Source organism: Molossus molossus, unplaced genomic scaffold (assembly GCF_014108415.1).
Source record: "Molossus molossus isolate mMolMol1 unplaced genomic scaffold, mMolMol1.p scaffold_m16_p_16, whole genome shotgun sequence".
Classification (NCBI taxonomy): Eukaryota; Metazoa; Chordata; class Mammalia; order Chiroptera; family Molossidae; genus Molossus; species Molossus molossus.
The window spans coordinates 4,414,431-4,440,759 of record NW_023425351.1 but is presented as its reverse complement, the minus strand read 5'-3'; the positions used below and the strand labels follow the sequence as shown (position 1 = coordinate 4,440,759).

At 45.6% G+C, this 26,329-nt stretch overlaps 1 protein-coding gene across 1 annotated transcript; it reads left to right on the top strand.

Moving 5' to 3' along the window:
• The first annotated feature begins 13,349 nt into the window (after positions 1–13,349).
• On the top strand, positions 13,350–25,839 carry TMEM64 (transmembrane protein 64). Its single transcript, XM_036264454.1, is given in 5 exon segments — positions 13,350–13,409; positions 13,678–13,894; positions 13,897–14,408; positions 19,019–19,174; positions 23,713–25,839. Coding segments are annotated over 5 exon segments (1,134 nt in total). The 3' UTR covers positions 23,902–25,839.
• Positions 25,840–26,329: the final 490 nt, after the last annotated feature.

Below are 26,329 nucleotides of genomic sequence, written 5' to 3'. Positions count from 1 at the left end.
TTGGTTGCCTCTCACACGACTCCGACTGGGGCTGGAATTGAACCTGCAACCCAGGTATGTGCCCTTGACCGGGAATTGAACCCATGATCCTTCTTTCTGCGGGTTGATGCTCTAACTGCTGAGCCAAACTGGCCAGGGCATCCAAGGTTATTTCTAAGCATATTTGCACAATGAAGTTTTTCTCTAGTATTTGTCTATGTTTGCCCTTATTTCTTATCTGATTGAACTATGTATCACATCATAGCATACGTTATTTCAGCAGGGGGAATATTTTTCCGTTTGTCTGAGAAGACAAGTTTTTTATATGCGAATGTTTCAAGTCTTAAAAACATAGGGCAGCCCTGGCTGGTTTGGCTCAGCGGTTAGAGCATCGGCCCACGGATCAGAGAGTCCTGGGTTCGGTTCCCGCTAAGGGTACGTACCTCAGTTGCAGTTTGTCCCTGGCCCCAACTCTCTCACATCGATGTTTCTCTCTCTCTCTTCCTCCCTCTCTTCCTCTCGCTCTATCTGAAGATAAGTGCAAATATGTCCTCAGGTGAGGATTAAAGAAAAAACACAGGGCAACTTTATTATTATTTGTTCCATTTTCTTTTTTCTTTTTGCTCAGTTGAAACTGAGCACCTGGAAAGCAATATTACTGGTTTCATATTTCTCCACTTATATATTTTATTTGAAAACACCTATATGAATGCTTGGCTGAAAGAATATTCACTCCAAGAAGAAAAATGAATTTTACCCCAACAAAAATCATAGTCAGAGTAAAAAACATCAACATCAACACAAAATTGATTCTATTGTCCCATTACCTGAATAGTGTTTACAATAAAAAAAAAACAAAAACGCTCCTGGCCCCTCTGAGTTTATTGAACAGTGAATTCCATGTTAGTCTTTCCAACAAGGTTATGCATGTATCAAACATTAATTTACCAAAGACCAATACTACTGAGATAAGCTATTTACAGAATTTAGTGGCAAAAAAGGCAGTTCATTAAAATGCATCTACACAGGCATGCCAAAGCATTCCAAGTCTGTACCTAATAACTCAGTCACCACCATAGGGTATTTTAAAAATCATAGTAAATATCTAGGCACTTAAATAAAAATTTTATCACCTTTTTTTAAAAAAGTAAAACTTAGACTAAAATTGAGTACATCCATGATACCATTTGATTTTTTCCCCATTGGGACTATAGTTTCTCAACATTACTGCAGATATTTCTTAAAATGAATTTGGATTGAGTAAAATTATTAAAAAGTTGGCTTATTTTTACCTGTGTGCTTCGTGGGTTGGTGACAAGAACGGGAACTTGTCAGCAGACTTCTGCCTTCACGCCCCTGGCTGGGATCCCGGGGGAGGGGCCCTGGGACAGCTGCTGCCCACCTGTCCTCACTCCAGCTGAGTGACAGACACCCCACTCTCCTTCCACCTTTTAGAAGTAGGATAAAGTCCTATCTTCAAGTGCAGACAAACATCAAAACCAACTTAATTTTTATTATAGAAAATTGGAAAGGATGGAAAGCACTAAGGAGATTTTTTTTTAATCACTCATAGACCAACATCTAAAGGAAAGCATTTTGGTGTATTTTCATGCATATTTTCAGTATATATTTCTTATGTAATAAGTACTCATTTTGTGCGTCAAAACAAGACTGCTTAGCATAAGGGAACATCATACAAGTTCACCAGTGAGTAACAAATTAGAACTGAGTCAAAATAAAAAACAAAACAAAACACAACAGACTAAAAATACAGGGTGGGGAAGGGAGTGGGCCAGATTTTCTCCTTACCTATGTCATGCTGAAGAAGGAGGGGATGTCTAGGAAAGATGCCCCTCTCGACACAAGAGGAATGAGGGTCTTCGGTTCAAAAATAAAATTTAGAGGTAGCTTATCAATAGATGCCATTGTTTACTAGTTTCCCTGCGATACCAAGAAGGAAATCATTCTTCTGGGTACACTGCAGTCTGTTACACTAACAGGAAATTAACAGGGAGAATCTGGGATCGCTCACACCAAAGGCGAAACGCAGCCCAAGGAATAAAGCCCGGTGCTTTCTTGCCATGTGCTCACGAGAACAGTTTTTGTTGTTTCAACTTGAGGAATGGCTCCAGTAAGAAATGCAATTTTGAAATAGATGTCTTATTTATGGATTGCAAAATATTTTTAAGTGTATTTTATAAACTGGGATGTGAGGTGGAATTATGAACAATTATTTTTACTCTAGAAAAATTGTCTTTATTAAATAGATTTTAAAAACTAATCCTAAACTGGTGATTTCAGTGGTTAGAAAGGATGTTATTTTATTTACTTGTAAGGTATAATAAAGATACAAAATAGGAGTCCAGATTTATAATAATTCTAATTTCTATTCACATGTATTAAATTTGAAAAAGAGGTCAATTTTTTTGGTGTGTGCAAACCAAGAAAAATATTTAACTGTAGTATTTCTTTTTATTTATTTATTTTTTCTTTATTGATTTTAGAGAGAGAGGAAAGGACAGGGAGAGAGAGAGATAGAAACATTGATGAAAGAGAACATGGATTGGCTGCCTCCTGCACACTGCCCCACCGGGGATCGGGCTCACACCGTGGGCATGTGCCCTGACCAGGAATCGAACTGGCGACTTCTTAGAGCATGGGTCAATGCTCAACCAGGGAGCCACAGTGGCCAGGCTTTCTTTTTAAATATTAAAGTAGTTTTGTTATAAGCAGCAGCATTAGTTCCTGTAATTATTGATATTTATTAAATAATTCAAGTCATATTTCCCCTTTATTTTGCTAATTTTCATAGGAATGTTTTCCCAAAGAACACACAATAATTAACAAAAATCACATTAAACGTGTTCATATGATTTCTTGGTACTTTGTAGTATAGATAGTTCTAAAATACACTTAAAATGTTTGCCGTTTTAAGTTTTTTTCTTGTAGATATTAAAATGTTCTTCTATTTTAATTGATAAGTAGTGGTAACGTTTCCTAAGAATAAAGCTTTTAAATTCTTTTTATTCTAGCATATTTCTCAAGGTGTGAACTGTTAACATTTAACTAAATCAGTTGACATTTTATTTAAAGAAATTCTTTTATAAAGTGAGTTGCCTTAGAAATACAAGGAACCTTTTTTTTTTAAATCCTTACCTGAAGATATTTTCCCATTTACCTTCGGATAGAGGTGGGGAGGGGGGAAGAGAAGGGGAGAGAGACAGAGAGAGACATTGGTGTGAGAGGGGCACATGGACCGGCTGCCTCCTGGACCGCCCTGACCAGGGCCGGGACCAAACCGCAAATGAAGTACGTGCTCCTGACCAGAGTCGAACCTGAGACTCTTTGATCCACAGGCCGACACTCTAACCTCTGAGCCAAATGAGCCAGGGTGGGACCTTTTTTATAACAGTTTTTTAACCTATTGCCCAGACAGAATTATCACTATGGAAGAAATTATATACCTGATTTTCTTAGATGGTCAAACTTACTTGTCAAACAGCTCAGTAGGGGAATTCCTCATTTCCAAGGAACCTATAATTCTGAAGCTTCTTTCACTTCAGTTTCTCGTATGAATGAAGCACTGTTGTCTATGTACACACGGCCCTTCCAGGAGACCGGGACCTCCTGAGGCTGGGCTGCGCCTGCACCTTGAGCGCCTCACACGTTTCAGGCAGTTGGAAATGTCTCGGGAATGAATGAATGGGCCAGTTTCACGCGAGCACGCTGCACTCCTGTCAGTATTTCCTAACAAAAAAGGAAACGATTCTTATCATGTCTTTATGTCCAACTTCTTTATCTCCATTATCCAATTTTATTAGGTAGGTGCGTTAGTTTCAGCTGCCACAACAAATCGCCACAAACTCAGTGGCTTTAACATACAGAAATGTGTTTTCTGATGGTTTTGGAGGCCAGAGGTGGAACTCACGGTGCAGACTGGCCGTGCCCCCACACACTGCTGCCCAGTCTCACTCGCAGGGAGAGAGCTCCAGGGGGGACCCCCTGCCCCTTCCAGCTGCTGGTGGCTGCAGGACTGTTGCTCACGGACGCATCACCTCCGACTCTGCCTCTGTCTTCACCCAGCCCCTCCTCCTCTCTGTGTGTCTTCCTCGGTCCTCAGATTCAGGGCTCACACAGTTAATCCGGGATGATCTCATCTTCAGATGCTCAAGCAGATCTTCAAAGAGCCTTTCCCCAGATGAGCTCACATTCACACGTTCTGGGTAGACACATCCTCTGGCGGCTTCTATTCAACAAGAGCTAACTGTACAGATGTCTTTCTACTGAATATTTTAACAAGTGTCTTTAAAAAATAGGCATACATATTTGTACTAGTTAGGATAAATGTTAAGCTGATAAACAGTATAGTGTCCTAACTAAGGTAGAGCTTGTCTCTCTACCATCTTCCAGCCTGGCCAGGCGAGGCTGATGGCCTTGTTCCACCAGGTCATTAAAGGTGTCTGGCATCACAGGTCTCTGCCGTGTCAGCCCAGGAAGGGAGAAAAGTGAGCAGCAAGGCATTTTCTGTTAAGAACGTGAAGCCCACATCACTTCTACTCTGCTGTCCCCCGGGGGAGAATGTCTTCCCTTGGCCACTCTGAGCTGCAAGAGAGGCTGGGCAATAGCGTCCCCACCTGCTGACGATGGACCCACTGTAGTCCACCTCTGTGGAAGCCGTGGAACGGCGTGAGGCGCACACAGCATTGACTTCCACAAACTTTAACTCTCCTCATTATATACTTTTATTTTTAAAAAATTTTTCTTTATTGATTTTTAGAGAGAGAAGAAGGGAGAGGGAGAGAGAGATAGAAACATCTATGAGAGAGAATATCAATGGGCCGCCTCCTGCATGCCCCTCACTGGGGATCAGGCCCACAACCTGGGCATATGCCTTGACCAGGAATTGAACCGGCGACCTCTTGGTGCATGGGTCGATGATCAACCACTGAGCTACACTGGCCAGACTAATTATATATTTTTAAATTGAACAGATCACTGGTGAAACAAACATGTCATGCATCTAATTACAGCACTCACCATCTTTATTCATAGCCTGGACAATGAATATTAACTTTCCTGATTTTTTAAATTCTTAATTGTGCTTGACATTAAGTTATCTTAAAGGAATGAGATATTTTTGTAGTATGGAAGTCACTGTTAAACATGATTATAGTCATTGTAATTTTCTTATATTTAAAACTCTATTATTAAACATATCTGTCCTGAGTCACTGATCCTCTGATTTCCATGAGGAAGTGTTTATCTTTACTTCTTGCCCTCCACCCCTTCATTCTCCCACACGGTGATGGAGCACGTTACGTGGTGAGGTGGGTGACAGCCACTGGCTTATATGTGCCTATCCTACAGACTCAAACGTCCCCTCTAGTTGGCTGCTGAGAGCACTGGACAGGCATCAGGTGGATTTCTGACCCTCATCCTAAGACCTTCTCCATCAACCCTATCAGTAATCAAGTTTTGACCTTCATTTTCCTGACTCATGCATTTCCCTCAATTAGCTCGAGACTTAGCTGGGGAGGAGGAGTTACTCATTAAGTCCCCCTCACTGCTTTAGTGACCAAGTATATTACGAAGCTTTTATTTGCCACATAATTTGTGATTCCCCCAAGGACTTCTGGTCAAGGTGGTGGTGCAGGTAAATGCAGTCTCTCCTCCTCCCACAACCACAGCAAAATTACAACTAAAATACAGAACAACCATCACTCAGAACTACCTGATATCGAGCTGAATGGAAGTCCTACAACTACAAAATTAAAGAAGCAGCCACATCGAGACTGGCTCCAGTGTTGGGGAGGCAGCTTGAAAGGCACCAGAGATATATGGGGAAGAACTGAGCTGTTTGGCATTGGGGTGAGAGCTGTAGGGCAGCTTTCTCTTGGACAGACGTGCTGTCAGAGGCCCTTGTTCCTTTGCTGAGCCCTTCCCCACAGGGCAGGCAGACAGGCGCCATATCTGGGACTCCAGCAACCGGGCTCACACTGGTTGCCCGCCCTGGTGATTCCCTGAGTTCCTGCCCCACCCAACTTTCAGGCCCACCCAAGCTGTTCCCAGTGGCTTTACCATAGGATTGGCCTGTCTTGGCTCCTGCTTCAGTTTCCTAAATTCTCTCAACAAGCAGCATCTGGCCTCAGTAAGCCCCATACCTCTCACTAAGTGGCCCCAGGCCTGGCACTAGAAGCAGCCAGCCTTGGTTCACAGCTTGGCTTTGCCTGGGCACCTCCAAGCCCAGCACAAGAAGCAGCCATTTGCAGATCACTTTGTAGCTTATACCTGGTGGCCCCAGGTAGAACACAGGCAGTGGCTGACCTTGTCCCAGAGCCAGCACACCCAGTGGACAGCTTCAGGCCACATCAAAGCACCACACCCAACCACCTCCACAAGTGACACACTCAGTGAGTGGACTCAGTGGGTACCAGAGCCCTGCTGAAGTAAGTCTTGCTCTGTGTGGTGGGCCCTGCACAGCTGATCCTCCAAGGTGGTCAGAAGTCAGTGGGCAGTGGGCACAGCCAGTCCTTGCAGCTGATCAGCCTGAGTAAATCCCTCCCATTGATGTGCCACGACTCAATTACAACAGAAAGGTTTACAGTCCACATGAGGGGTACACCTCGTGGGCCCAGCTGGGGTGACCAGGGAGGCTGTGCCACACCTACTACAACAGGCCACCTTAGGAAGCCTAGGAGGCATAGCAACTCTACCTAATACAAAGAAACAAACAGGGAGGCAGCCAAAATGAGGAGACAAAGAAACATGTCCCAAATGAAAGCACAGAACAAAACTCCAGGAAAATAACTAAATAAAATGGAGATAAGCAATGTAACAGATGCAGAGTTCAAAACACTGATTATAAGGTTGCTCAATGAACTTAGTGAGAACTTCAAGGAACTTTGTGAGAACATCAAGGAACTTAGTGAGGACTGCAAGAGCAAAAAAAAGGACCAGTCAGAAATGAAGGATGCATTAACTGAAATAAAAAATAATTTACAGGGAATCAATAGCACAGTAGGCAAAGCCAAGAAGCAAACCATTGATTTGGAATACACGGAAGCAAAAAATACCCAATCAGAACAGTAAAAAGAAAAAAGAATTTTAAAAAATGAGGATAGTGTAAGGGGCCTCTAGGACAACTTTAAGTGTACCAACTTTCACATCACGGGGGTGCCAGAAGGAGAAGAGAGAGAGCAAGTTGAAAACCTATTTGAAAAAAATAATGATAAAACCTTCCCTAACTTGGTGAAGAAAACAGACATACAAGTCCACAAAACACAGAGTCCCAAACTAGATGAACCCAAAGAGGCCCACACCATGACACATCATTATTAAAATGCAAAAGGTTAAATATAAAGAGAGAATCTTAAAAGCAGCAAGAGAAAAGCAGTTAGTTACATACAAAGGAGCTCTCATAAGACTGTCAGTCGATTTCTCAAAAGAAACTTTGCAGGCCAGAAGGGAGTGGCAACAGATATTCAAAATGATGAAAAGCAACAACCTATAACCAAGATTACTCTATCCTGCAAAGCTGTCATTTAGAATTGATGGACATATAAACAGTTTTCCAAACAAGAAAAAGCTAAAGGAGTTCATCACCACCAAACCAGTGTTACATGAAATGTTGAAAGGTTTTCTGGAAGATGAAGAACACAAATATGAACAATAAAATGGCAATAAATACATATCTATCAACAACTGAATCTACAAACAAAATGAGCAAGCAGAACAGAAACAGACTCATAGATACAGAGAACTTTTTGATGGTTGCCAGATGGGAGGGAGTTGGGTGAATGGGTGAAAAAGGTGGTGAGATTAAGAAGTACAAATTGGTTGTTAGACTGATGAACCTCAAAGGGAAGGGAGGAAGTGGGGAGGGAAGAGATAAACCAAAGAACTTATATGCATATAGGCATAACCAAAGAACACAAACAATAGTGTGGGGAAGGCAGGAGGGGGGTGGAAATTAGGAGGAGGGGTCAAAGGGGAAAAGGGGAGGGGACAACTGTAATACATTCAACAATAAAGATAAATTTAAAAATAAATAAATAAAGGGGAAAAAGTTTCCGAAAGGCTATAGCTAAAGATATGATTACTGTGTAGTTAAAGGAAGGGTAACATTTCTGTCTAAGGTGGTGAATTTGGTTTCAGTTTAGACCTAAAATGAAAGTTCTCTTCTGGTCAAAAGGAGCCAAATAAATTTCCTTACTTTATCCCCATGCCACACCCTCCCTGTTACCCCAGGGGTGGGATGCAGAGGCTACAAGAGTCACAGAGGGTTAATGGTCTCCAAAAACAGCAGAAGCGAATGCTTTGTACACACTTGGCAATGAGGATTAAAGAAAGCAACCTTCTTAGAAATGCCATTGGCAGAGATTGATGGAAAATTTCAAAAATTGCAAAAATAATAAAGGGTTTGTACAAGGAGCTCACAATCTCAACAGCCCTGCAAGAGGAGGGAACAGCCCCAAACACAGGCGGGTCAGCGGAACCTGCACACCTGAAGAAGAACAATATTCAAAAAAAGAACAGGACAGAGACCGTTCCTGAGGCACAGTTGCTGTAGAAACGGGAAATTAAATCACAACCACACTGTGTCATTACACATTCAATGTAATTAGGAGCAAGTGACTCATACACTTCACTTTCCATTGTGTGGTTTCAGCCAGCCTCCATTTATCCTTTATGGTGTGTCTATTACGTCCTGTGTAGTGGAGGGACCTCCTACAGTAATTAGGAGTCTGCTGAGGTTAAAAAAGGTACCACTAAGGTTCTGACACTCGAGTGGGCACAGTGGGTGAACAGCGCCCCTAGAGGGTGCCTCCTTAGGAAGCCTTGATCCTACCTCAGTGGGCTTCATATCACACACTGTTGAGGTGTGACTGCCGAAGGACCATGGCTAAACCATCCATCCCTTTAGCTGTAAAGGTGAAAAGACCTAACCTGCAAAACCGGCAAGAAAGTGAGCTGAAACTTTGAGATTGGTTGGAACCCATTTGTAAGATATGGGTGGCATTATATTTTTAGAACATAAATATTACAGTATTTCAATCACACTGTGAAACGTAATATTGACATCTCAAGATTCTTTTTTCCCCCTTATTCCCCATATTCAATCATCCCAAATAATCTTGATCAAGCCTCTAGACATTCTCGGGTCTATTTTATCTTTCCATAAAGCCGCTGAGACCCACTGACTGTCTTGTGGGCATGTGAAACAGTGTAGTAAGTTGTTCCCTACCAGTTTTCCTCACAGCTCCAGGAAACTTTGTAAATCCAAATCTGACTCTTTTCTCAAGCTATAAAAATTCCAAGTACTCCCAACTGACAATAGCAGCGATTTTCAACTGGTGTGCTGTGAGAATTGTTAAAATATGCAATACCTGACTAGACAGGGGCATTGACCACTTTCCCCCTAGATTATCCAATTAAAAAATGACAACAGCCAACACAATAGCCATCCAGCATGAATAAATAAAAATCATACCAATTTTTTTGTCAAATCGGCAAAAAAATGTATTTTTGGTGTGACACAGAATTTTAGTAATTAGTTTATGTGTATAGTGAGATGAAAAAGGTTGAAAATCCCTGAACTATAGGATAAAATCCAAGCTCTGGGGAAGTGGTTCTGAAAGTGTAGTCGCAAGAACAGCCAGATCAACATCACTTAGGGAATTTGTAAAAACTGCACAAATTCTTGCCCTCCTCCACTCCAGACCTGCAGAATCCAAATATCTGGGGATGGAGCCCAGTGACCTGTGCTTTTAAAGCCCTCTTAAGGATTCTTATGCGCTCAAGTCTGAAAACACTGCTGAAGAGATGAGCATGGTGGTCATGTGATCTGCCGCGGCTGCCCTCAGATCATGTTGCCACTGCCCAAGCACATTGTGTCCTTCCACACATCTGAACTTGGCGCTTCCCAGGTCCGAGATGCTATGCCAGGCCTCTGCAGTTTGGGCAACTCCCACGAGGCACTTTAAATCCTTCTGGAATGAGCAGGATATAAATAAGTGTATACTCACCTTTCAACATCCAGCTCAAATATCGCCTGTGCTGCAAAACATAAAACTTCCCTGACTCCCAGAGTTCGCCGTTCCTTCCTCCGCGCTGCAATTGTGTGTAACCCCTGTGCTACGGGGCTTATGCCTCTCACACTGGAAGACAGATCCTGGCTCGCGGAGTCTTACTTCCAGTGTGGCCTTTAAAATGCTGGGGTCACAGGAGATGTTCCTGGTAATTATGGAGAAGTAAGTAATCGTCTCATTCAGTGGCTGAGTGGACAAGCCTGTCTACTCCCTCGCTTCTTTTTTTAACCCCTTCCTTTTAACCAAAGATGAATCCTATTTTTTCCTGGGGAGGTGCCCCTCTTCTTTCTGTTCAACTGTGAACACAGATTTGGGAGGGAGCAACATGAAGATGTGGGGGGGGGGGGGTGTCAACCAGATGGGCCACTGTACGCCTGAGATCAGCCGAGTGTGCCTTTCTCCCTAACTTCTTCCCTGTGAACCACACACATAGTCTTGACATAGTCCACATTTTATTTACTTAAAAAAAAATTTTTTTTCTTTATTGATTTGAGAGAGAGAGGAAGGGAGGGGGAGAGAGACAGAAACATTGATGAGGGAGAACATCGACTGGCCTCCTCCTGCATGCCCCCCACTGGGGATTTGCCCCACAATCTGGGCATGTGCCCTGACAGGGAATTGAACTGGAGACCTCTTGATGTACGGGTCGATGTTCGACCACTGAGCCACACCGGCCAGGCTAAGTCCACATTTTAACAATATTTTCTAATCATATATTTTCTATTAGTCTTAATTTATGAGTTGGAAAACTGTAAGTACATAATAATATTGCACAACATATAATTCTGTATACATGTGCCTAAAACAGAAGGCATTTGTTCTGTGGAAATAATAACATCAGTCTCTCATTAGCAGTGGAATATCTGAATTTTTATTTTTCTTAATTTCTAAACAAAAACTTAAAGGGGATATTCTATACTCATTTTAGCCCTAATGTCCTACATGGTGTTAATTAATGTGGTGGCTAGACTGTACCAACCTGCACAGCAACAGAATTGCAATAACTGTAAGGTTTGGCATTTTCATCCACTATCAGTTTTCTAACTGAACCTTGAGATCTATTTTCTACAGAATTGAAACTACGTGAAAATGGAAACACAAATCTTTAGACAATTCTGAACTGGAAGTTTTAACTGTAGAGTCAGCCTGTAATTTTCAATAATTATTAGCTAAACTATGATTTAACTGATAGGAGTGGGTGCCTTCCCTGTTTCCACTAGTCCTTACCTGCCTCCTCAGTCAAGACCTACTTCTTCTGGGTCACATATGTAGTGAAGGAGGAGAGGAAGACTGGAACTGTGCTCAGGAGGATGTGTGCTTGGAAAGACAGGCAGGCATGTAAACACAACGTTGGCAGATCAAAGCTGGAGGAGATCAGAGCATTTCCCACCACAATGAACGCTGGACAGAAGGAGCTGCCTAAGAATGGTTACAGTGACAATTAGCTCACAGTATGGAGAAAGACTTCAGTTCCCAGAGTCTAGTTACATACAACCCATGAACAGAACTAAGAGCACTCACTGGAAATGGCCACCCCATGAAATCATCTGCCTCCCTGGTCCCTGCTATCAAATCTCTTGATTCCACTCTGATGTACCCATCACACATGCTTGGTAAGGGAGTCATTGTTACCTTCTTCACAACTATCATTTCCTTTTGTAAAAGGAAAGATCAATTGTAATGGGACAAGATTGGAAAGGTCCCACGATAGTTTGCATTGCCCTGACCAGAGCTTCCAGCTCAGGAGAGCTAGGTGGAGTCTTGTGTGGGGACAGCACTGTTTTCATCAGGGTGAGCACCTGCAGGAGACTAAACCCACCACAGGCTGGTTGGGAGCACAGACTTGGCTTAGAGCAAAAGGCTCTTGCAACTGAATTGTCCTCCAACCAAAAGTGGATTAGTGGATAAAATTACCTGGATGAATTAGCAGTTGGTACTGTGAGGACAGATCAGAGGTAAAGAATAGAGATACAATGGGAAAGAAATAAGAATGGCTTCTTTGGAGGTGTCTAGGTTCCTGACAGCTATTCATATTATCTTCATGAATACTCCTGCTTCACCCTTTTAATCAAGGTGGTCGCTGGGTCTGTCTTTCTTGCATGCAAAATAGTCTGATGAGCACACTGGTTTCCCTAAGGTTGTATTCTTCTCTTCTCACTCACATCAGTCAGAAGTGACAGAGATCTGCTCTGGTGACAAATAAAGCCCTCAAATCTCACTTCTCACTTAAATACAAATTACAGGTGGAGAGGACTCATTCTGCATCATCAACCCCTCCAAGATCCAGACTGATAGAGCCCATCTGGAACATTCTTGATTGCACTGGCAAAGACAGCGTTCTGGAAGGTTGTGCATCAGCAACCTGAATGAGAACAGGACATGCATGGCACACCAGGGCTTTCACTGCTGCCCACACACCAGTGTCACGCCTTCCTGGTCATGCCCGCCCGTGCTCACTCCTATCCACATTTTCAGATGCTACTGAAATGCCGCTGTGGGATTGCACCAGACATTTCACATCTCATGTACCATGACGGAACTCTGCATCTGTCCCATAAACTGTCTGCAGTGCCTACCTCTACCCGGAATAAGATGACACCCAGGTGTTGTTTACTCCTTTTTAATAGAATTTAATAAAATTACATAGGTTTCAGGTGTACAATTCTTTAACACATCATCTCTATATTGTATTGTGTGTTCAGCACCCCAAGTCAAGTCTCCTTCCATCACCATTTACCACCCCCACCCCCCAACTTTCTTTCTGGGAATCACCATACTGTTGTCTGGGTCTATGAGTTTGCTTTTTGTTTTTATTTAACCCCTGCACCTTTTTAACCCAGCCCCACAACCACCATCCCCTCTGACCAGGTGTTAAGTTTGACTCCTTGTTCCCTTCTCCCACGTGCAATCAGTCGCCACCTGTAGATGCTTCTGTCTTCTGCTCCGCGACTGTCGCCCCGTCCCGCCCTCGTGGCTTCTGGTCTCCCGTGTGGTTCTCCTGCCTCCTTGGCTTCCCCTATGAAGCGGGATCCTTTATTCACCCAACACGCACACAGTGCTTCTGCGGCACCACGACCACTGTCCCCAGGTCAAGGGGGGCGCAGGTGGCACGAAGACCTCGATTCCAGACCGAGGGCCAGAAGCTGGGTCGGTGCGAGTCCTCGCCACGACTCTCGCTCTCACCTCCGCGGCGAGAAGGCGCGGAGCCCCGGCGGTACCGTGCGTGCGGGGCACGGGAACACGAACCCGAACGAGCAAGAGAAGGAGGAGACACCCGCGAGTATGAGGGCCCCTCGAGTGTGTCGGACTCAGCAGGGCCCGGGTCGGGAGGGCTCCGCCCAAGTGGGCACCGGAGACCCGACCCGACTGCCCGCCCCGCGGCGCGGTGCGTCACGAGGAGAGGGCCGTGCGTCTCGAGGGGCGGGCCCAGAGGGCCGCTCGCGCCGGACCACGCCCCCGCGCCCGAGGCCCCGCCCCCCGGCCGGAAAGGGGCGGGCTCGCGGCTGAGGGTCTGGAGTTTCTCGCTCTCGGCGGGACCGTCCGTCCGTCCGTCCGCCTACGGTCCCCGCTGCCCGGCCTTGCCCGGGCCTCCCCGCCCCTGAGCGGACAGCGCCATGGAGGGCCGCTGCCTGGCGGGCGCCGCGGCGGAGGGGCTGGCCGGCTGAGGCCGCGCCGGCCGACGCCGAGCTGCCGGGCCCTGCGGCGGGCGGGCGGGCGGGCGGGCGCGGGGACCCCGGGGCCGCCTACCCGCTCGGCGCCGGTCTGGGCGCCCGGCCCGCCCGCGGCCTCGGAGCTGCCGGCTGAGGGCGCGGCCCCGGCGGGCGGCCCGGGGGCGGCGGCGCGGTGGGCGGCGTGGCCGAGGTGGGGCGCGTGCGCTGCGGCTGCCCGGGCGGCGCCTGCGGCTGCCGGGGCCTGGCGCTGGGCTGCGTGCTGGCCGCGCTGGGCCTGGCCTCGCTGGCGCTGGCCCGCCGCTCGCTGCAGCACCTGCTGCTCTGGGCCGAGGGCCTGCCGCCGCTGCTGGGCCTGCTGCTCTTCGTGCTGGGCTTCGTGGCGGTGTCGTTCCCCTGCGGCTGGGGCTACATCGTGCTCAGCGTGGCCGCCGGCTACCTGTACGGCTTCGTGCTGGGCTTGGCGCTCATGGCCTTGGGCGTCCTGCTGGGCACCGTCGTCGCGCACGTGGTCTGCCGGCGGCTGCTGGCGGCGCGCGTGGCCGCCCGGGTCCGGGGCAGCGAGCGGCTGAGCGCTGTCATCCGCGTGGTGGAGGGAGCCGGCGGCCTCAAGGTGGTGGCGCTGGCCAGGCTGACCCCCATCCCGTTCGGGCTGCAGAACGCCGTGTTCTCGGTGAGTGGAGTCCGCCGGCCCTGCGCCCCGTGTGATCAGTGCCAGCGAGAGGGGACGACAGGTGTCACACACAGTTCCTTTCCCTGGCAGCCTGGGAAAGTTCACACAAGTAAAGCTGACCCGGGTCTGGCTCTCCCCGGGAGGTCTGGCGGAGGAAGGATACCCCATTTCTGCATGGTTTTGGTCAAAACTGAACTTGTCGCTCTGGGTGCAGATGAATGAAAATGTCCATGTGTCATCTTCTCTACTAGTGGTGCGACCGTCAGGGGGTAAGGGCTGCTTTCCTAGCCCTCTGTCGCCTGCATCAGTTTGACTCCAATGTTTAATGACTCAGTAAACAGTGGTGCCGGTAGCTGCAGGCTCCACATTTTTTAGTTTCCTGATTGTACTAGGCCGTTTCTTCATCTCATAGTTTGCTTTAGTACAGTTAACAGTGTAACGAGTAAAGTCCTCCTGCTTATCTTTCTTTGACGGAACTTCATTTTGAAATCACCAGGTCACCTCTCGACTTTCTGTCCTTGTATGTGCTGCTATTGCACTTAAATTCCTGTAGCTCTTCTGCACCTTCCTGCAGCTGATGGAGGAGCAGAGTCCCTGCATGTGAGGAGACCACCCACTGCAAGAAGGGACTCCTCTTCACACACTTGATGACTTGGGAACAAATACTAGCCTACCTGCCCCTGCTTTCCCTTTGCTAAGGTGAAGGGGTTGAACTGTTACTGAGTTTCCTAAATTAAGGGATTCTACAGTGTTTCAAGATCTCAGCCCTTTGGCTAGACTTAAAGGAACTATGGAAGTAAAGAGAGACAGCATTCAAAACCATAGGAGTCCTTGCATTTTATAGTTTTAGTGGTTTTGATGCATCATTTTGTTTAGAAAAATGATTTTTAGTCTCTAGAAACTTTTGTGTTAAGAATAATTCTAAACAGCTTACCTCTTTGTGACAAAATTAAGATTTTTTTTTCTTTTGAAATCCTTTTGCCTGTAACCAGCAGCATCAATGAATATAGACTCTTAGGTGAGGCCTGGAGGTAGACAGGGTATTTACTGTAGATTGGTAGGGTCCCAGCCTTAATCTTCCCCTTTCACAATCTTCCTACAGTATGAGGTATAAACATGAACTTTCACCCAGCTGGGCAATGACAGAGCAAGTGCCCTGCGACTTCGGTGGTTGGGACTAAGGAACCTGAATAGTTTCAGTCTGTTAGTTTGCTTAGTTCTCCAGTTTAGTTGTATCCTTGTCATCTTTGTACCTTCTCTGTCCGCCTGCTGTGCCTGCTATCCTAGTTCTTTCCACGCACTGTTCCGCCCTCCCAAGCAGGCCTGCAGAAGGCAGTTCTGCGGGTCTTGGTCTTGTAGCCTGTCCTCTGACAGTGAGGAGCAGCGGGTGGTGCCCATATCCTGTTGACCTTGGTCAAGTTGCTTATCCTTTCTGTGGTTCAGTTTCTTATTTGTAAAATGGGGAAAGCAGTGGTACCTGTTCCGTAGGATTACTGAGATGATTACATCAGGTAAATACATGCAACAGAGCCTGGCTCAACAAACATGCACCCCTTGGCCTTTGTTACCTTTACTGCTATTACCCAAGGTCAACTAAGTAGTAAATAAATGATAGAGTCAAACTTTACACTGTAGTCTGACGATAGAATCTCTGCCATGGCTCTGTTTCTTCATTGTATCTTTAGTACCCAGTGTAGTTCTGTGCATATAATAAGGAATAAGGACTTATTACATGTTTATTCATTTTTAAAAGGTGTTTTTTGATAATGACTCTTTAACATTAAATAAGGAAGAAGAAGTCCTTTGTATATGGAAATTAAGTTAATTATGTGGTTGAAACTGAGCTTGACCAGGGACAGCTCTCAATTTAGCATTGTGAGGTCAAGAGAAAAGAGAGAAAAATCGTCTCTTGAAATAGTTGTTATTGGCACAGTTTTGTGGAGGAAGAAGCGGAGGCTCAGTTGTCCAGGAGTTTGTCAAGGATCAGCCACCTCCCAAGTGGCAGAGCTGAGGTGTGAGCCCAGGATCAGATGATTTGGCGCATTATACTATGAAATTCTTATTCATGGTCACACATAGGGAGCATTGTAAAGCCACTGGATACAGTCTCTTACATCGTGTTCATTTCTGTTATTCAGCCCAAGCAGTAGACTGCATTCTCCCAGGGTATGCGAGTGAAAATAAGGCCCAGGCTTTAGTGCGACTTTCCCTTCTGCCTTCGAGACCCCCTCGTTCCTTCCCCCACCCTCTCCGCTTCCATGCTGCATAGTCCCCACCTCTGCCCCTTTTTCCAGGTGTATTTCTCTTGTTTTCATCTTCCCTGCCTGTATTTTAAATTGTCCTTTCCCCCTATTCCAGTTAAAATTTGTTTTCTCAATGCCCACCATTAAAGTCATTTGTCTGGAGGCACAGGCTTGGAGACAGACAGCCTTGGTCGTGCTGGCTGAGTTAGGGTCAAGTGAGCCAATGCAGTGAAGGTGGTATTTTCCCTGGAACGAAGTCCACACTCAGTAACCGAGCAGTTACTGCTCTCAGTGGTGGATCGCGTGGCCTTCACACTTAGAGACGGGAGCGGCTTGTAAAGGTGAGTGTACGAAGAAGGGGCCCTGCTGCTTCTCTCCGCTCTCACCCGCAATTCTTCCTTCTCCCCCGTGTGCTAGGAAGGGCTAAGCAAGCTGACAGCCCACTTTTGAAACTCTTTAAATAGAAAATAAGTACATAACACTTTAGAGTATCAGTTCTTAGATCACAAGAAGTATCATTTCCCATATACTTGTTTAAATTTTTCCTACTTTAAAAACACACCGGTTTCCCTGCTGGGAAATAGTTAAAGCACCCCCCCCCCCATATGTTTTCTTTGTAATCTCGTTTCTGTAGGAATTACTGCTCCTAGATTTTACCTTGGCAGTGCCCTGGAGGGCCCCCAGGTGGGTTTTCCTGTCCCCTCGGGACAGATTCCAAACCTCATAGCTTCCTCTCCAGCCTCCCTCAGCCATTCCACATTTACTGGGTGCCCTTTGGTGCATTAACTTATTTAATCCTTGGCACTCTAATAGGTACACACCATAATTCAGATTCAAACTTAGCAAATCTTGCCCATGGCCTTGAAACTTCAGGTTTTCCTGTTTGTCAATTGCTGGAAAAGAAACTGGTTCAATCAGAAAAGAGGTTGATGCAGGTGGAGGAGAAGATGGAATTCTAAGAGTACAGTCATCTAGAAGGAAATGGTCAATAAAGTTGAACACTGAAAACATTCACAAGAATAACATCCCGTTCTGTATTTAGCCAGCAGTGCAGTGTTCTTGGACAGTCCCCTCTAAGAGGCTGTCCTCCAGCTCCCCCTTAGAGTTACCTCCTTTGAAATGTTACCTTTAATTAAAAATAAAACTACATTTATTATGTAACAGATCACTCTAAAAACTGAGTGGCTTAATAAACATGATCTCAGTGTTTCTGTGGGCTGGGAATCCCCGTGCAGTGTGGCTGGGTGGCTCTTATTCACTTCTCTCTGACCACCTGTGGTCAAGGTGTTGTCCAGGGCTGCATCATCTTAAGGTTTGACTTCTGGAGAAGTCACCTCCAGGCAGGCCTCAGGTCTCTGCTCCTGTGGGCTGAAGACACCAGTCCCTTACCTCCTGGGCATCCCCATAGAGCTACTTACAACCAGGCAGCTTGTCTGCTTGAGGGAGAGATGGAAGTCCTATTTTTTGGTAACCTAATCTTGAAGTGACATCTTGTCACTTCTGTTTTAGTCTGTTTGCTAGAAGTGGGCACTAGGTCCAGCCCACTCTCTAGAGAAAGGATCGCACATGGGCACGAATACTGGGAGGTGGGTTTTGTAGAATATTTTAGACAGTGTCTCCTATACTGGTTAGTGTAGTATAGTATAGTTAGCATAGTTAGTGTAGTTAGGTTAGTGTACAAAGGTTTTCATTATAGTTTTTTTTTAAATTTATAATGGCAAAAAAAATAATAGACCATGATCACATGAACATAATGAAACACAGAAGAAAGTGATTTCAGTGCTCTGCAGCAGACGCTGGTTAAACAGCTGCCTCCACACAGTGGCCATGCGGGTGCATCACGGTGACCCTTGCTGCCTTTGAGGGTCAGTCACATGCTGGCCTTTGCCAGACACTGCTCAAATATTTTGGATCCTAACACTAACCACGTAGGGTGGTGGTTATTGTCCTCCTTTTACAGATGAAAAAGCTGATGCACTGGAAATCATTCTAGGGTTCTCTGGCCCCAAAGCCCTGTGACCAGAGTGCTGTTTAAGTATGCTTGTGAAGAGCAGTGATGCGAGGAAGACTTTACAAAGTGTTGTGTGTGCACTTTATGTACACGGAGGGGAAAAAAGATAGTCGCAAATGTTATCTTTAATGGTAGAATACTAGAATATTTAGAAATTTTAAACTTTATTTCATTATAAATCTCAATTCTGCATGTATTCCCTTCATAATTATTTTTAAAAATCATCCTTGTAAAGTATTTAGCTCCCTCTACTCCCACGGAAAAACCATTAGCTAGACTTGAACCACAGTTTTATGTGAGATTGAAAGTTTTCTTGGTAATGATTGTATTCCATTCCCTGTACTCTGGTCTTCCAGATGACTGATCTCTCCTTACCCAACTACCTGATGGCATCCTCTGCTGGGCTGCTTCCTACCCAGGTCCTGAATTCCTACCTGGGCACCACCTTGCGGACAATGGAAGATGTCATTGCAGAGCAGACTGTTAGTGGGTATTTTGTTTTCTGTTTACAGGTGAGTTTAAGGCCAGGGGTTGTCTTTTTTCCTCCCTTGTATGACATTGTTGATTTAAACCTAAAAGATTTTATTGAAAATAAGAGAGTTTTTCCTTTTCATGTTCTTTAAAGTATACTTACTATTTTGACAATATTTACATTTTAATTGTGTGGCTATATGGAAGTATATAGGAATAAATTGACACTTATTGAATATTCTCTTAAAAGGGAAAGACAAAAGCCAGGTTCTTTCTGCAGTGATTATTTTCAGAGTCACTACTAAATCAGATATTCTATTTTGAGTTAGTGTGAAGTGTTAATACTGTTTCAGAAGATAATTTTAGTGAAATTTGGTGGGGTTGATTTTTTAGATTAGTTACTTTATCTTCAAATTATTGAACTCTTCTGTAGGCATTTACTGTCAATGTAAATGTTTTTCTGGTACAATTTGACATAGAACAAGTATTCTGCTACAGATCTAGATAAGATTTCTGTGATGTATATTATTACTATGCAAACTGTAATATAGTCTGGGGTACATATAATACCATGTAAGAGGTTGATAAAAGAAAAGTTCTGCTATGTAGACACATATATTCAGTGCCTTTAAATTGCATACAGGAAGAGTTAAAATTTTACTTATTTAGTTGTGATACATTTTATTACTGAGATTTACCAAAATATAAAAGCATCAGATATTTTGATGACTTAGTAAGATGATATAAGATGATAGCTAATTTTTATCGAGTGCTTTACATGCCATATAGTTGAGCTCATTTAATTCCTCCCAAAACCCTAGGAGGGTCTGTACTTGTACTATCTCAAGCCCATCGTGGACATCTCTTTCCAGCTGTTCCCTCAGTGATGTTATGTCAGTAGCTTGACATCAATCATGGCAGAAATATTTACACCATGGAAAATGGCAGGTGCTCCAAATCAAGGTTCCCACCTCTCATCCCCAAGAGCTAGTTTGTCAGCACACCAGCAGATTGCAGCTTGTCTAAGGCTTATTAGTGCTGGCTGCTGAAGGTATTAAAAGAGAGAATGAACTTTATTTGGGACAGCTGCAAGGGCAGGGCCAGGACTTGAGCCAAAGCAGTTGGTTCTAGAGACTGTCCATGCTCGACGACTAGCAGACTGTAGTCTGCTGAGCAGATAGTATTAGGGAGACAACCAACCTATGTCATTGGTCCTGTACTTGTTAGTTTTAATTCATACTGTTACTGAATATGTGGTGTCATGTTACAGACTCACTGTTGTGGTGTTATTCCCAAGTTTTTGAGGTGCTATATATTGTATCAACAATGCTATGATAAATAAAGCCAGAGTGCTTTCCTTTATGCCTATGCAGTACAAGCTTAGTAAACAGTGAGCCCAGGGATATTTACAATGAACTATAGATAAAGCTTGTCAATGAAAGAGCTTATCAAGAAAAACTAATATTTTGATATTTGGGGAGTCAGGAATTTTTCTTTACTATTTTTCTCCAGAGCTATATATTTGTTTTAGATAATGTGAATCTAGGTTTAGAGTTTTTATTATAGTTGGTTTATTTTCATTAGTGCTAATCACTTACTAAACTTTCTGTGCATTCTGTCTATGTAATAATTTGTTTAGAATCATGCTGATGTCCTATAAAATTCGAATGTACACTGCATTCTCAGATATTTTTAATATAAATTTAAGCACATTTTATTTTTCCAGTTTCCGGAAAATGAGTAATCCATTTGAAACCTCTTTTTCCCCTACACAATGTTTGAGTACTTAGAATTCCTCATATTAGTAGCGTTCAGAAGATTTTCAGTATTTTCTGTGCATCTCAATATGCAGTTCCTGGGTTATAATAGGACACAAAGTTCACACCTTGGTCAGTAGTACGTCTTAAAGTACAAGGTCGTCTTTTTCCACTTATTTCTTACCTCTGCATGAGCTGCAAAACTTAACCTGAGGACACAAAACGGGGGGAAAGCAAATGTCTCTTAACCCAAGCATTTATGAAAGTCACCACCACAACAACAAAAAAGTGAAGATGTATTTGTGCCTCGATCAGATCTATTGATGTTGCTTACAGCTGAGTTTGTTTCTGGAAGGACTTAGTTCAGCTTACAGAAGATGTATGGACACATTGAAAGAGGGGAAAGACATCTTCTTGAAGGGAAAGCAGCACAGGGAAAAGGAGGAAGCTTCGGTTACAGCTGGTGGAGTTAGGTGTTCATAACGCTCCTCGCTGCTGCTAGAAATGAGCCCAAATGGCATCCGTTTTGGAGCTGCCTACAGAGCCCACGGCCCACAGCACTGAACAGTGGCATGGAGGTGCTCAGAGGGGGCGCAGTCCTTGTCCAGAAGCCGGCGCGATCCCACGGTCTGGCCATTCAAGTACTCTTGTCCTTGCCCCATGTTTTCCTGTGCAGCCACCAGCCAGGACCCCAGCCCTGGATAAGTCTGTCTCATCTGCTTTGCACCTGTTCCTCTGGGGCAGTTGCACAACCAGACATTGGTTACGAACGCCGCCGGTCTCAGCCCTGCCCCATGCTGCAGGTCATCCTCAGGGTCGCCTTCTGATCCATCTCCACTCTGTGGTTTGACTCCCTGCTCTACTTCCCTCTTGATTCTCCACAGACTCTCTTCTTGATTAACAGAAAAGTCAGGTCTTCAAATGGAAAGTCCCTCAATTTCCATCTGAGAATCTAGCCTCCGTGTTCTGCTCACTGTTTCCAGTTGATGGTGAAGAGTTCCTGTTTCTCTGTGTGAGACAGATCCTTCCACCTGTGTTCGAGGCTTTTATTTTAATAGGGAGACTTTTTAAAACCGTCGTCCTTTCCCTACACTTCACTGGCTCAGAAGTGGAGTGTGGAGAGTCAGTACAAACCGCCAGGCCCTGGGTCTATAGGGACATAGGGACACCTGGGGAGAATGCCATGTGGACGGGCCAGCGGTTCGCCTCCTTCCTGCGGCCTCATCCCCCCCCCCCCCCCGAAGCCGGCACACCACCCTGGCGCAGTCAGACTGCGGGATGAGAGGCCTTCGTCCCGAGCATCCTGATTTCTCCAGCGCGTTTGCACTCGCCTGGCCCTCTATCAGGACCCTCCCTCCTCGCCCCTACGTCAGTGCTCCTGAGGCCGGAGCGGAGCCTCCTGGGCTCACTCGGAAACCTCTCTTCTTGGCACATTGTTCCTGTCGTAGCTGTGGTTGTGTGTGTGAGTGCGGGGACCCCAGTGTCTTCGGCTCGACCTTCATTCCTGTCTCAGACCCATTCACCACCTCCAGTCCAGCTCGGCTCTCAGGACCTGGCCCCTGGCCCTGGTCCGCGCCTCTCCCCCGGTGCTCACCGTGCTCCCCGTCCGCATGGTGTCCCTTCGCACTGCCGACATCACACTTAGGGTTTCAGTCAGTGTGCCTTATTTTTTTAAGAATGAACATGTTAGAGAACAAACACGAGATCCAAAGACTCCCCTTGAAATCACCTGTTTGCTTAGAATTGTACTGAGTGATGGAGTTCTCTTCGTGGTGTCCCCTAACCAAGTTGCAGCCTCCCCACCGACCTCACCCCAGCACCCACCTGCCTCCACCCCTCCCCACACTCAACGCTTGAAGTAAGGCCACTCTGCCCATAAAACTTAAAATTCCGGGTAGGCGTCCTAGAGCAGGGTCATGTTTTAGGGTCACCTCTGGTTTGAGCCGCCCTGGGACCCTTGCTGGGACGTCACACAACTCCTGCTCTGCTTGTTTCTCTGAGATTTGCTCCAAGCTCTAGAGGACGGATTAACAAATGGCCTTTGAATCGTGACCACTTAGAAAAGGTGGCTGCCGGGACATGGTGATGGACAGCCACAAGCGTGGCTCCCTGCTGAACACAGAAACCGGAGCCAAGGCATAAGGGCCTTCCCAGAACTTCACCGCTGCCGAGGCTGCACCGAGACAGGACCCGGCTTCGTGTGCTGCCTCTGCCCGGCCACGTGCCCACCATCGCCTTGCTTGCCTTTGTTTCCGTCCCTAAGTACGGACAGTGTCATGTTCACAATCTCTTCTTAGTCTTTGAAGTTTATTGGCATTTTATTTTTCAAGTGGCTCTTAATATTTCTGATTTTGACTGCGCCGGGAATTTCATTTGCAAATGGTGGTGCTCGGAGAGGCTAGAAATGCCTGTGGACACAGGCTGTGCAGAGTGGCGGCTGCACTGAGTGCAGCGGAGAGGTCAGCCGGCGCTCCCCTGCCGTGCGCCCTGGGCTCCCTGAAGGAGCCTTTCGGACAGAGACACGGGCCGGCCTCGGATGCGGCAAACGTGGACTGGGAGAGGTGCGTGCCTGTCTTGTGTTTACCTGACTCCACCAGTGTTTGCCTAGAGATTTTGTCCTACACTCCCAGTAAAGACAGCTAAGGAAAGAATAATGACGACGTGTATGTGACAAGTGTGTGTGAACTATTTAAAAATCTTACCCAAGCATATTTGAGAGGCATCCTGTTTGAAAATATTTCTAAGCCAAATATTTATTGGAGTTATTTCCTCTCTTTTTTTCTGTGTAAAACGTTAACTGTCATGTTTTATTTTATTCACAGGTTATTATAAGTATAGGCCTCATGTTTTATGTAGTCCATCGAGCGCAAGCGGGACTGAATGCGGCTATTGTGGCTTGTGAAATGGAACTGAAACCCTCCCCGGTGAAGGGCGGTCAGCCAGACGCCAGTGGCTCCTCACACAGCAAGTGGGCCCCGGCGTTCCCCAGAGGCGGAATCAACATCGTGTGACCCCCAGTGAGACGCGCGCTTGTCCAGAGCCGGTCAGCTGTCCGAGGCGTGGCGGTCCCCTCGCGGGTGCAGAGACAAGTCCTGACTGTACTACAGCACAAACAAAACTGACTGGTTTTTAAATGGCACAGCTTTTTTAAGGCAAGGATTACTCTCTGGATGTGTGAGTATCCATGTAGATACAATTTTGGCTGCACCCCTTGACCATCTGTATGCCTGCGAAGGCCTGTCAGTCTGCACTTTAGTGTTACTGTTTTCTTTCTGGGTCCTTGTGAACACAGCAGTGACCGAGCATTTCTCTGGTTCGTCTTTATTTATAAAGTCCCTGAACAGCTGTATGCATCTTTCCTGTTACAAAGCGCAGTGCAAGTTCGCGGTTTTACATGTATATTATCGAGGCCCTTTGCTTTGGTAGTCTTTCCAGAAAGGATAAACAGATTTTGTTTTGTTTTATTGTTTTAAGTGGGACCACTTTGCTTCCTTGTTTCTTCCGAGTTAGGAACATGTGAACTTCGGGCTGAATGTATGTTTGCAGGCACTGCGTCACTGCAGGGCATTCACGCCTGTTCACGGGCTGAGACCCTGGTCCTCGGACTGAAGTGCTCTTACGACACCTTTATTTCCCTGGGCAGGTGCGGAGCAAGGAAGCTAATCCCGTCAGTGGCGCTTTGTCCTCGTGGGTCTGCGGTCAGAGGCCTGCTCTGCAGCAGTCTGACTTAGCATTTCATTAAACGCGCTTCTCTTTATACTCATTAGGCTTTGATATAAAAACGTTTTTTCTTTAAAATGGTGGGCTGACCATCATTGATGTTGTCACTCAGGTGGCCTTATGTGATCAAAACGCCTTTAAAAAAAAAAAAAGCTTTAAAATCATGTTTATAATTCCATGGAAGTACTTATATATTTGTCCCCATTGTCTTCAGCTTTAAAACTCTAAATGCGATGTTACCTTCATGCCCAAATTTGTATTATTGTCCCTACTGTCGAGTAGGTTTGTTTTGTTTGTTTCTCAGTCCTTGTTTTTCTCTGATGAGACTCAGGAATTCTGAAATGTGAACTGTATTTATTAGCAGCACTTATGAGTAGGGCGTACAGTATGTGGCAGAGGCTTTGTGTGACGTGTTCACTTCATCACCGTATGTTTTAATATAGTTTAATTGTGAATTTAAAGATCAGTTTTTTCCTTTGTTTTTTACCATCGAGTTTATAGATAGGAATGCAGGCTCTCTGGTCCGTAGCTTGTTTTTGGCAAGAAGTTGTTAGCTTATCAGAAACTTCCCATTTGCCTTTCATCCAGGTGAGACCTTTGCCCTGATTACTGAAGTGCAAACGGATTCTGTGGAAGCAGATTATTCTAGTCTTACGCTGAGGGGCGTTTGATGTCAGTGCGTCAAGTATGAGTGTTTTCCTTTCCTTCATATACACACATTTCTCAACTTGAGTGACCGTGAGGTTCGCTAGGTCCACACCGAAAGACCTCGGCGTGGGCCTGAGTCGACAGCACAGTCGGCCTCCAGATCCTTTCTCCTCTGTTGGTAGGGAAAAAGGATGGTATTGGAATATTCTTACTCTTCTGAATCCTAATTCCTTGTTTAGTTCTTTGGTTGGTTGGTGTTTGTTTTTTTTTTAATGATTTTACAATGAACCATTTGTTTGATTTATTCTTTTCTGTCTAACTTGAAAACTTTTCTTATGGCCCTTGTTTAGTTTGTTAAAGGAATCATTAATTTAAGATCATTATTGTCATACTTGTGTTGTACTTAATGTACTTTGAAGTGCATTTATTACTTAACATTTTGTAACCTGAATAATTTCACCAAATGAATACCTTTTGATAGTTTGTAATCAGTTCTTCCAGTTGTCGCTTGGTACTTTAGATAAATATGTAAAGGTAAAAGAGAAGTAATTTTTCTGTATTCTGCCAATCATTTTATATAATAAAATCATCCATTTTTACTTAAGATGGTGGATTTACTGATTCTAACGTACTGGTGTGAAGCTGTAGTTCCTCTCTCTGCACTGTCTCCGGCCTCCTCCCGCACTCCCCGTCCTGAGATGCCGGCAGGTGCGCACGGCCTGGACAGAGCCCTCTGCACCCGGACAGGGCCCTGGACAGAGCCCCCTGCACCCGGACAGGGCCCTGGACAGAGCCCCCTGCACCCGGACAGGGCCCTGGGCAGAGCCCCCTGCACCCGGACAGGGCCCTGGACAGAGCCCTCTGCACCCGGACAGGGCCCTGGATAGAGCACGGCCTGGACAGAGACCTCTGCACCCGGACAGGGCCCTGGACAGAGCCCCCTGCACCCAGACAGGGCCCTGGATAGAGCACAGCCTGGACAGAGCCCTCTGCACCCGGACAGGGCCCTGGACAGAGCCCCCTGCACCCAGACAGGGCCCTGGACAGAGCCCTCTGCACCCGGACAGGGCC